The sequence below is a fragment of the Oncorhynchus gorbuscha genome, linkage group LG05 (assembly GCF_021184085.1).
Source record: "Oncorhynchus gorbuscha isolate QuinsamMale2020 ecotype Even-year linkage group LG05, OgorEven_v1.0, whole genome shotgun sequence".
Classification (NCBI taxonomy): domain Eukaryota; kingdom Metazoa; phylum Chordata; class Actinopteri; order Salmoniformes; family Salmonidae; genus Oncorhynchus; species Oncorhynchus gorbuscha.
Window position 1 is genome coordinate 73,057,938 of NC_060177.1, and position 12,973 is coordinate 73,070,910.

Consider the following 12,973-nt stretch of genomic DNA (forward strand, 5'->3'; position numbering starts at 1 on the left):
CATCATAACACAACATGGTAGCAACACATCATAACACAGCATGGCAACAACATGGCAGTAACACATCATAACACAACATGGTAGCAACACATCATAACACAGCATGGCAACAACATGGCAGTAACACATCATAACACAACATGGTAGCAACACATCATAACACAACATGGCAACAACATGGCAGTAACACATCATAACACAACATGGTAGCAACACATCATAACACAACATTGTAGCAACACATCATAACACAACATGGTAGCAACACATCATAACACAGCATGGCAACAACATGGCAGTAACACATCATAACACAACATGGTAGCAACACAACACAACATGGCAACAACATGGCAGTAACACATCATCACACAACATGGTAGCAACACATCATAACACAACATGGCAGTAACACATCATAACACAACATGGCAACAACATGGTAGCAACACATCATAACACAACATGGCAACAACATGGCAGTAACACATCATAACACAACATGGTAGCAACACATCATAACACAGCATGGCAACAACATGGCAGTAACACAACATGGTAGCAACACATCATAACACAGCATGGCAACAACATGGCAGTAACACATCATAACACAACATGGTAGCAACACATCATAACACAACATGGTAGCAACACATCATAACACAGCATGGCAACAACATGGCAGTAACACATCATAACACAACATGGTAGCAACACATCATAACACAACATGGTAGCAACACATCATAACACAACATGGCAACAACATGGCAGTAACACATCATAACACAACATGGTAGCAACACATCATAACACAACATGGTAGCAACACATCATAACACAACATGGCAACAACATGGCAGTAACACATCATAACACAACATGTTAGCAACACATCATAACACAACATGGCAACAACATGGCAGTAACACATCATAACACAACATGGTAGCAACACATCATAACACAACATGGTAGCAACACATCATAACACAGCATGGCAACAACATGGCAGTAACACATCATAACACAACATGGTAGCAACACATCATAACACAACATGGCAACAACATGGCAGTAACACATCATCACACAACATGGTAGCAACACATCATAACACAACATGGCAGTATCACATCATAACACAACATGGCAACAACATGGTAGCAACACATCATAACACAACATGGCAACAACATGGCAGTAACACATCATAACACAACATGGTAGCAACACATCATAACACAACATGGTAGCAACACATCATAACACAACATGGTAGCAACACATCATAACACAGCATGGCAACAACATGGCAGTAACACATCATAACACAACATGGTAGCAACACATCATAACACAACATGGCAACAACATGGCAGTAACACATCATCACACAGCATGGTAGCAACACATCATAACATAGCATGGCAACAACATGGCAGTAACACATCATAACACAACATGGTAGCAACACATCATAACACAACATGGCAACAACAAGGCAGTAACACATCATCACACAGCATGGTAGCAACACACCATAACACAACATGGCAACAACATGGTAGTAACACATCATCACACAGCATGGTAGCAACACATCATAACACAACATGGCAGTAACACATCATAACACAGCATGGCAGTAACACATAACACAACATGGTAGCAACACATCATAACACAACATGGTAGCAACACATCATAACACAGCATGGCAACAACATGGCAGTAACACATCATAACACAACATGGTAGCAACACATCATAACACAACATGGCAACAACATGGCAGTAACACATCATCACACAGCATGGCAGTAACACATCATAACACAGCATGGCAGTAACACATCATCACACAGCATGGTAGCAAACCATCATAATACAGCATGGCAGTAACACATCATAACACAGCATGGTAGCAAACCATCATAACACAGCATGGTAGCAAACCATCATAACACAGCATGGCAGTAACACATCATAACACAGCATGGTAGCAAACCATCATAACACAGCATGGCAGTAACACATCACACAGCATGGCAGTAACACAACATGACAACAACATGGTAGCAACACAACATGACAACAACATGGTAGCATACACAAAACAGGCGAACAACATGGTAGCAACACAACATGACAACAACGCATGGCAGTAACACATCATAACACAGCATGGTAGAAACACATCATGAAAACACAGCATGGCAGTAACACAGCATGGCAGTAACACAACATGACAACAACATGGTAGCAACACAACATGACAACAACATGGTAGCAACACAACATGACAACACTGCATGGCAGTAACACATAACACAGCATGGTAGAAACACATGAAAACACAGCATGGCAGCAACACATCATAACACAGCATGGCAATAACACATCATAACACAGCATGGCAGTTACAAATCAATAACACATCATAGCACAGCATGGCAGTTACAAATCATAACACAACATGGCAGTAACACATCATAACACAGCATGGTAGAAACACATCATAACACAGCATGGCAGTTACACATCATAACACAGCATGGCAGTTACACATCATAACACAGCATGGCAGTAACACATCATAACACAGCATGGTAGAAACACATCATAACACAGCATGGCAGTAACACATCATAACACAGCATGGCAATAACACATCATAACACAGCATGGTAGAAACACATCATAACACAGCATGGCAGTAACACATCATAACACAGCATGGCAATAACACATCATAACACAGCATGGTAGAAACACATCATAACACAGCATGGCAGTTACAAATCATAACACAACATGGCAGTAACACATCATAACACAGCATGGCAGTAACACATCATAACACAGCATGGCAATAACACATCATAACACAGCATGGTAGAAACACATGAAAACACAGCATGGCAGTAACACATAACACTGCATGGTAGAAACACATGAAAACACAGCATGGTAGTAACACATCATAACACAGCATGGCAGAAACACATCATAACACAGCATGGCAGTTACACATCATAACACAGCATGGCAGTAACACATCATAACACAGCATGGCAGTTACAAATCATAACACAGCATGGTAGCAACACAACATGGCAACAACATGGTAGCAACACAACATGACAACAACATGGTAGCAACACAACATGACAACAACATGGTAGCAACACAACATGACAACACAGCATGGCAGTAACACATCATGAAAACACAGCATGGCAGTAACACATCATAACACAGCATGGCAGTTACAAATCATAACACAACATGGCAGTAACACAACATAACACAGCATGGCAATAACACATCATAACACAGCATGGCAGTAACACAACATAACACAGCATGGCAGAAACACATGAAAACACAGCATGGCAGCAACACATCATAACACAGCATGGCAATAACACATCATAACACAGCATGGCTGTTACAAATCATAACACAGCATGGCAATAACACATCATAACACAGCATGGTAGAAACACATCATAACACAGCATGGCAGTAACACATCATAACACAGCATGGCAATAACACATCATAGCACAGCATGGTAGAAACACATCATAACACAGCATGGCAGTTACAAATCATAACACAACATGGCAGTAACACATCATAACACAGCATGGTAGAAACACATCATAACACAGCATGGCAGTAACATATCATAACACAGCATGGCAATAAGATATCATAATACAGCATGGTAGAAACACATCATAACACAGCATGGCAGTTACAAATCATAAACACAACATGGCAGTAACAAATCATCATAACACAGCATGGTAGAAACACATCATAACACAGCATGGCAGTAACACATCATAACACAGCATGGCAATAAACACATCATAACACAGCATGGCTGTTAACAAATCATAACACAGCATGGCAATAAACACATCATAACACAGCATGGTAGAAACACATCATAACACAGCATGGCAGTAACACATCATAACACAGCATGGCAATAACACATCATAGCACAGCATGGTAGAAACACATCATAACACAGCATGGCAGTTACAAATCATAACACAACATGGCAGTAACACATCATAACACAGCATGGTAGAAACACATCATAACACAGCATGGCAGTAACATATCATAACACAGCATGGCAATAAGATATCATAATACAGCATGGTAGAAACACATCATAACACAGCATGGCAGTTACAAATCATAACACAACATGGCAGTAACACATCATAACACAGCATGGTAGAAACACATCATAACACAGCATGGCAGTAACACATCATAACACAGCATGGCAATAACACATCATAACACAGCATGGTAGAAACACATGAAAACACAGCATGGCAGTAACACATAACAAAGCATGGTAGAAACACATGAAAACACAGCATGGTAGAAACACATGAAAACACAGCATGGTAGAAACACATCATAACACAGCATGGTAGAAACACATGAAAACACAGCATGGCAGTAACACATCATAACACAGCATGGCAGAAACACATCATAACACATCATGGCAGTTACACATCATAACACAGCATGGCAGTAACACATCATAACACAGCATGGCAGTTACAAATCATAACACAGCATGGTAGCAACACAACATGGTAGCAACACAACATGACAACAACATGGTAGCAACACAACATGACAACAACATGGTAGCAACACAACATGACAACACAGCATGGCAGTAACACATCATGAAAACACAGCATGGCAGTTACAAATCATAACACAACATGGCAGTAACACAACATAACACAGCATGGCAATAACACATCATAACACAGCATGGCAGTAACACAACATATCACAGCATGGTAGAAACACATGAAAACACAGCATGGCAGTAACACATCATAACACAGCATGGCAGTTACAAATCATAACACAACATGGCAGTAACACAACATAACACAGCATGGCAATAACACATCATAACACAGCATGGCAGTAACACAACATATCACAGCATGGTAGAAACACATGAAAACACAGCATGGCAGTAACACATCATAACACAGCATGCAGTTACAAATCATAACACAACATGGCAGTAACACAACATAACACAGCATGGTAGAAACACATGAAAACACAGCATGGCAGTAACACATAACACAGCATGGTAGAAACACATGAAAACACAGCATGGCAGTAACACATAACACAGCATGGTAGAAACACATCATGAAAACACAGCATGGCAGTAACACATCATAACACAGCATGGCAGTAACACATCATAACACAGCATGGCAGTAACACAACATGACAACAACATGGTAGCAACACAACATGACAACAACATGGTAGCAACACAACATGACAACAACATGGTAGCAACACAACATGACAACAACATGGTAGCAACACAACATGACAACACAGCATGGCAGTAACACATCATAACACAGCATGGCAGTAACACATCATAACACAGCATGGCAGCAACACAACATGACAACAACATGATAGTAACACAACATGGCAGCATCACAACATGGTAGCAGAAGAAGACAGGGTACCAACATTGTTGGGCACATACAACAGCACAAAGGGCAAGAAGGAAGAGACAACAATACATCACGCAAAGCAGCCACAACTGTCAGTAAGAGTGTCCATGATTGAGTCTTTGAATGAAGAGATTGAGATAAACTGTCCAGTTTGAGTGTTTGTTGCAGCTCATTGCAGTCGCTAGCTGCAGCGAACTGAAAAGACAAGCGACCCAGGGATGTGTTTCTTTGGGTACCTTCAAAGGTACCCTACCTTCGTTGTATGTGGAGGATGAGAGCTGCATTAGATATCTGAGATAGGGGGGAGTGAGGCCTAAGAGGCTTTTATAAATAAGCCTCAACCAGTGGGTCTTGCGCTGGGTATACAGAGATGACCAGTTTACAGAGAAGTATAGAGTGCAGTGATGTGTCCTATAGGAACATTGGTGTCAAATCTGATGGCCGAATGGTAAAGAACATCTAGCCGATCGAGAGCACCCTCGCCTGCCGATCTATAAACTACGTCTCCAATTCTGCATTGTTGGGAAAAGGCTCTTAGGGAAGCATTTCACTGTATAGTCCACAGCTGTTGTATTTGGCACATGTGACCAATAACATTTAATTTAATTGAATTTCTGTAAGTGCCAAAATTATTTTATTCAAGTATTGAGGTGTTTAATTGATGACTTTTAAGGAGGAGTAGCATTCTGAGATGGTATAGGCATCCTACGCTACACTTGCCCTTTTCTTAGCCTTCCAATCACTGGCAGGCTTGTATGTTATTATTTCACTGAATAGGGAGAGACAATTCCCTTTGTTGCACAAATGGAAAGACAACATAATAATCCTCCATATTGCTGAGTTGACATTTTGTTGGAAATAATTGCATACTGTTGAAAGTCATAAGATTCCGCTTTTGCAAGCTCTGCTACTGTTCCAACCTCAATGATAGACTTGCATACATTTACCAGAAGGAGATGGTGTCTCGAAGCTTGTCAACTGATTTAGCTAGTTCCTCTCTCTCTCTTTTGCTCATTTTCGTTGTCTCGCTGTCGCTCTTTCTGTCACCCTCTCCCTCTCACCACTCGTCTCTTCTCTCTCTCCCGCTCCTCCTCTCCCTCTCACCACTCTTCTCTTCTCTCTCTCCCGCTCCTCCTCTCCCTCTCACCACTCTTCTCTTCTCTCTCTCCCGCTCCTCCTCTCCCTCTCACCACTCTTCTCTCCTCTCTCTCCCGCTCCTCCACTCCCTCTCACCACTCTTCTCTTCTCTCTCTCCCGCTCCTCCTCTCCCTCTCACCACTCTTCTCTTCTCTCTCTCCCCCCGCTCCTCCTCTCCCTCTCACCACTCTTCTCTTCTCTCTCTCCCGCTCCTCCTCTCCCTCTCACCACTCTTCTCTTCTCTCTCTCCCGCTCCTCCTCTCCCTCTCACCACTCTTCTCTTCTCTCTCCTCCTCTCCCTCTCACCACTCTTCTCTCCTCTCTCTTCCGCTCCTCCACTCCCTCTCACCACTCTTCTCTTCTCTCTCTCCCGCTCCTCCTCTCCCTCTCACCACTCTTCTCTTCTCTCTCTCCCGCTCCTCCTCTCCCTCTCACCACTCTTCTCTTCTCTCTCTCCCGCTCCTCCTCTCCCTCTCACCACTCTTCTCTTCTCTCTCTCCCGCTCCTCCTCTCCCTCTCACCACTCTTCTCTTCTCTCTCCTCCTCTCCCTCTCACCACTCTTCTCTCCTCTCTCTTCCGCTCCTCCTCTCCCTCTCACCACTCTTCTCTTCTCTCTCCTCCTCTCCCTCTCACCACTCTTCTCTTCTCTCTCTCCCCCGCTCCTCCTCTCCCTCTCACCACTCTTCTCTTCTCTCTCTCCCGCTCCTCCTCTCCCTCTCACCACTCTTCTCTTCTCTCTCCTCCTCTCTCTCTCACCACTCTTCTCTCCTCTCTCTCCCGCTCCTCCTCTCCCTCTCACCACTCTTCTCTCTCTCCCGCTTCTCCTCTCCCTCTCACCACTCTTCTCTTCTCTCTCTCCCGCTCCTCCTCTCCCTCTCACCACTCTTCTCTCTCTCCCGCTCCTCCTCTCCCTCTCACCACTCTTCTCTCTCTCCCGCTCCTCCTCTCCCTCTCACCACTCTTCTCTCTCTCCCGCTCCTCCTCTCCCTCTCACCACTCTTCTCTCTCTCCCGCTCCTCCTCTCCCTCTCACCACTCTTCTCTCTCTCCCGCTCCTCCTCTCCCTCTCACCACTCTTCTCTCTCTCTCTCCCGCTCCTCTCCCTCTCACCACTCTTCTCTTCTCTCTCTCCCGCTTCTCCTCTCCCTCTCACCACTCTTCTCTTCTCTCTCTCCCGCTCCTCCTCTCCCTCTCACCACTCTTCTCTCTCTCCCGCTCCTCCTCTCCCTCTCACCACTCTTCTCTCTCTCCCGCTTCTCCTCTCCCTCTCACCACTCTTCTCTTCTCTCTCTCCCGCTCCTCCTCTCCCTCTCACCACCCCATCTTCTCTCTCTCCCGCTCCTCCTCTCCCTCTCACCACTCTTCTCTCTCTCCCGCTCCTCCTCTCCCTCTCACCACTCTTCTCTCTCTCCCGCTCCTCCTCTCCCTCTCACCACTCTTCTCTTCTCTCTCTCCCGCTCCTCCTCTCCCTCTCACCACTCTTCTCTTCTCTCTCTCCCGCTCGTCCTCACTCTCTCACCACTCTTCTCTTCTCTCTCTCCCGCTCCTCCTCTCCCTCTCACCACTCTTCTCTTCTCTCTCTCCCGCTCCTCCTCTCCCTCTCACCACTCTTCTCTTCTCTCTCTCCCCGCTCCTCCTCTCCCTCTCACCACTCTTCTCTTCTCTCTCTCCCCGCTCCTCCTCTCCCTCTCACCACTCTTCTCTTCTCTCTCTCCCGCTCCTCCTCTCCCTCTCACCACTCTTCTCTTCTCTCTCTCCTGCTCCTCCTCTCCCTCTCACCACTCTTCTCTTCTCTCTCTCCTGCTCCTCCTCCTCATTTTCTCACATCTTGAAGAGGGAAGCAGAAAACATGATTTTACCAGATGCAGCTTCATCTGAGGTGTCTGTCAGTGCGAGGCATGTTGCAGTACATTAACCTTTTCTCCATCTGTTCCGAGCCAAATACAGGCAGACAGGCAGACAGGCAAGAAAATGACTAATTGGGTTTGATTACCTGCGATGGATTATTTACAATATGTTTATAACGCGCTGCTCGGTGTTGCAGAAAGCCTAGCACCGTGTCATGGGTTATATGAGAGTATTATAAAGGCCATGTTGTCTGTAAATAATTAAGTGTGTAATTTGAAGATCATAAAATGCCGGGGTGCAGACTGCAGTTTTATGTAAAATAGTCTCTCTTGGAGACTAACTCAAGTAGTTGTTTTCCACAGAGAAGTGAACTAATATAATACTATGCACAGCTGGGGAATGCAAACCTCAGCCATTTCCCTTTCTTCTGAGGATTTGGGCCTTTCTTGTGTTAGGTCCTTTTTCCAAAGTGTAGTCAAGCCTTCACAAAGTTGTGTCCTATAAAGAAAGGTCGCCTTGCTTGAGATCCTGTCTGAGTCTTGGCCAAGTACATTTACATGATTAGATGAACATTCTTCCTCACTGTGGGTCACAGTATTATAGCTGAATTCTTTAAAGCCGGCAGTTTTCCCCCCTCATATCAAGTGCAGTAAGTGAAGGAAAGGGGACAAAGAGTTGGTGAGAAAGAGAGGCATAGAGGGGAAGGATGAAGAGGGAGAGAGAGTGTGTAAATGTTGCCCTCCCCTCTTTTAGGGAAGCTTCAATTCAAAGAGCTTTTTATTGATATGGGAAATATGTTTACATTGCCAAAGCAAGTGAAATAAACTATCAGAAATAAACAGTAAACATTACACTTCAAATGTTATATTATGGCTATGTACAGTGTTTCAATGTGCAAAAGGGAAATGAAATCAACATAAATATGGGATGTATTTATAATGGTGTTTATGCTTCATTGGTTGCCCTTTTCTTGTGGCAACGGGTCACAAATCGTGTTGCTGTGATGGCACACTGTGGTATTTCACCTAATCGATATGGGAGTTTGTCAAAATTGGGTTTGTTTTCTAATTCTTTGTAGGTCTATGTAATCTGAGGGAAATATGTGTCTCCAATATGGTCATACATTTGGCAGGAGGTTAGGAAGTGCAGCTCAGTTTCCACCTCATTTTGTGGGCAGTGTGCACATAGCCTGTCTTCTCTTGAGAGCCAGGTCTGCCTACGGCAGTGGCAGTCGGTGTCTTTTAAGATGAGGGAGGATTTTACTTTTTTTATGAGCATTGCCTTATTTCTATTACAGCATATTGGATGACTGTCATTCATATTTCATTCACCCAGTTCAATGTAACATCGATATGTTTAGGCTACTACATGATACTACAATTAAGGAATAAGACTCCTCGGGGGTTTGTGATATATGGCCAATATACCACGGCTAAGGGCTGTGTCCTAGCACTCCGCGTTGTGTCGTGCCTAAGAACAGCCCTTAGCTGTGATATATTGGCCATATATCACAAACTCCCGAGGAGCTTTATTGCTATTATAAACTGGTTACCAACGTATTTAGAGCAGTAAAGATAAATATTTTGTCATACCCATGGTATACAGTCTGATATAACACAGCTTTCATCCAATCAGCATCCAGTTTATAATTTCCCCTATACCCATCATGAAGTTGCTACAACCTAGCCTACGAATGAAAGTTTGCAACGTATATGCACAGGTTGAGAGAAAAATGTGAGTAATCAAGGTGACATACGGTTACACATTCAATACTGCCTTGCACACTCTTGCCTGCTTCTAGCTGATCTAGGGTGTAATCATTAGTCCAAATAGTTTTTTTCCCGTTTGCTTCCGTTTAAAAAATGCTCTTCAACAGAATTTGTGGAATGAATACGCCCATGATCACCCGCAAACACAGTTCACTTTCGTAGCAACCGCATACTGTACGAACAGCATGATGACTTTACTTGTTGTATAATTCCTTCTCGCATCTACGCACTCTTCTCCTCTCACCTCTTCGCTTGTGGACTTCAGTGCACAACACAACAGATGTCTGTGACCAGGCGAAAAAACCTTTCCAAGCCAAACCTCCATAATAGCCGCTAACCGCTACACACAGCCTACATCGTTGTTACGATATTAGCTAACGTTATCGTCAACATAGCTACTAGAGCTAATGTTACAATTATGCAGTACAGTGTACAGCAACCAGTTTAGCAGTTACACCGGTGGGCCCCGATGGCAATAAATAAGTAAAAACCAAAAGCTTACCCTGACTTGGAAGAGTTACACGGTTGGATAGCCATAGCCAGCTGGGTAACATTAGCATCCCTCTTTGTTTGATCTGGGTGTTGAAGTAGGCTAAACTAGCGAGCTGCATTCGTTAGCAAAGTAAGTGAAAGTGAAAACAAAAAATACAATGAAATATAGCTCTCTCTCTCGCTCTCTTGCTTCTTCATTTTCTGAAGAAATTAATTTGTTCAAAACTGTTCAACTGTTGTCGTTCTCTCTCTTTATGTCATCTACTCACTGCGTTTTATGCAGTGCCAGCTAGCTGTAGCTTATGCTTTCAGTACTATATTAATTCTCTGATCCTTTGATGGACAACATATCCTCTGGAAGTTGTCATAATTACTGTGTAAGTCTGTGGACGGGGGTGAGAACCATGAGCCTCCAAGGTCTTTTATTTAAGTCAAGTGTACCAAGAGGAGTACGGAAGCTAGCTGTCCTCCGGCTACACCATGGTGCTAACCCAGAGAGTGCTGTTGAGGCTACTGTAGACCTTCATTGTGAAATAGTGTGTTTTAATCAATTATTTGGTGAAGTGAATATATTTAGTATAGTTTTATCTGAAAAGTTTAGTATAGTTTTTATCTATTCACTGAGGAGTGTGGTCCTCCCCTTCTTCCTCTGAGGAGCATCCACTGGCCTATGGCAGCCTTTCTCAATAGCAAGGCTATGCTCACTGAGTCTGTACATAGTCAAAGCGTTCCTTAATTTTGGGTCAGTCATAGTGGTCAGGTATTCTGCCACTACGTACTCTCTGTTTAGGGCCAAATAGCATTCTAGTTTGAGTTTTTTTGTTAGTATATTCCAAGTTGTCAAGTAATTATCTTTTTGTTTTCTCACAATTTTGTTGGGTCTAATTGTGTTGCTCTCTTTGGGCTCTGTGGGGTCTGTTTGTGAACAGAGCCCCTGGACCAGCTTGCTGAGAGGACTCTTCTCGAGCTTCATCTCCCTGTAGATGATGTCTTTGTTATGGAAGGTTTGGGAATCGCTTCCTTTTAGGTGGTTGTAGAATTGAATGGGTCTTTTCTGGATTTTGATCATTAGCGGTATCGTTCTAATTCTGCTCTGCCTGCATTATTTAGTGTTTTACATTGTACACAGAGGATGTTTTTGCAAAATTCTGCATGCAGAGGCTCAATTTGGTGTTCTATTTTGTGAATTTGTGGTTGGTAAGAGGACCCCAGACCTCACAACCATAAAGGGCACTGGGTTCTATAACTGATTCAAGTATTTTTTTGCCAGATCCTAGTTAGGATGTCGAATTTTATGTTCCTTTTGGTGGCGTAGAAGGCTCTCAGATTGTTCACAGCTTTGTGGAAGTTACCTGTGGTGGTGATGTTCAGGCCGAGTTAGGTACATTTTTTGTGCTCTAGGGCAACGGTGTCTAGATGAACTTTTTATTTGTGGACCTGGCAACTGGACATTTTTTGGAACTCTCTCTCTCCCCCTTCCTTTGGTATGTTGGTGGGATGGGGTGGGGCCAGAGCTGGGCTCCCTGTATGTGTATGCTTCAGCTGCATCTGTCTGTCAGCCCCCCCCCCCCTGTTAGGGACTTCCTTTGCATAGATGCTGCATGAGGAGGAGAGTAGGGAGGGAGAGGGTTGAAACTGCTATACACTCACAACACAGGGCAACTGCTGCCTGTCTGGGAACTATTCACACACACACCCCTCCTCCTTCCCTCTTTTCTCTTAAATCCAGGGTTTTGTTCCCCTCTCCGGGTAACTTTTGTTGAGAGAGAGAGTGTTTGTGCGTGCTGTTTTGTTTTGCTCCCCTCCTTCACTGGATTCGTACTACCGTCTTTGGTTTGTCCACACGGCTGTAGTCTACTGTCCTGAACATTTCAGTATCTCCACTGAGCAGAGGAGAGAGCAGGCATTTTTGCTCCCTCTCTGAGAGGACTTAAAGTGTGTGAGAGAGCGAGAGAGGGAGAGCGCAAGCGACAGTGTGGGGAAAGGATGGCTGCCTGCCTCTGAGCTGCCTCTGCGCTTACGGAAATAAGAAACTAGAGACAAAAGAGGGAAAAATTTACTTTTCAGAAAGAAGGAAATTGTTTTCCTTTTTTGGAGGAGGTTAAAACAAAGGGATTTGAACAATGCCTGCTGAAGTGAAACAGGTTAGTATTGTGATTACCCGATTATCCC

General features: G+C 43.8%; 1 protein-coding gene across 14 annotated transcripts in view; it reads left to right on the forward strand.

Annotated features, from left to right (window-relative positions):
• The window catches only part of LOC124036470 (armadillo repeat protein deleted in velo-cardio-facial syndrome homolog), a 355,671-nt gene that overhangs the window by 186,176 nt on the left and 156,522 nt on the right, over positions 1–12,973 (forward strand). The window contains exon 1 of one of the 14 annotated variants that reach the window (XM_046351102.1): positions 12,436–12,945. The exons of the other annotated variants lie outside the window; for them this stretch is intronic. Coding sequence (XP_046207058.1) covers positions 12,925–12,945 — 21 coding nt within the window. The 5' untranslated portion in view covers positions 12,436–12,924. Of the gene's footprint in view, positions 1–12,435; positions 12,946–12,973 lie in introns of those variants that run through there. 14 annotated transcript variants of the gene reach the window in all.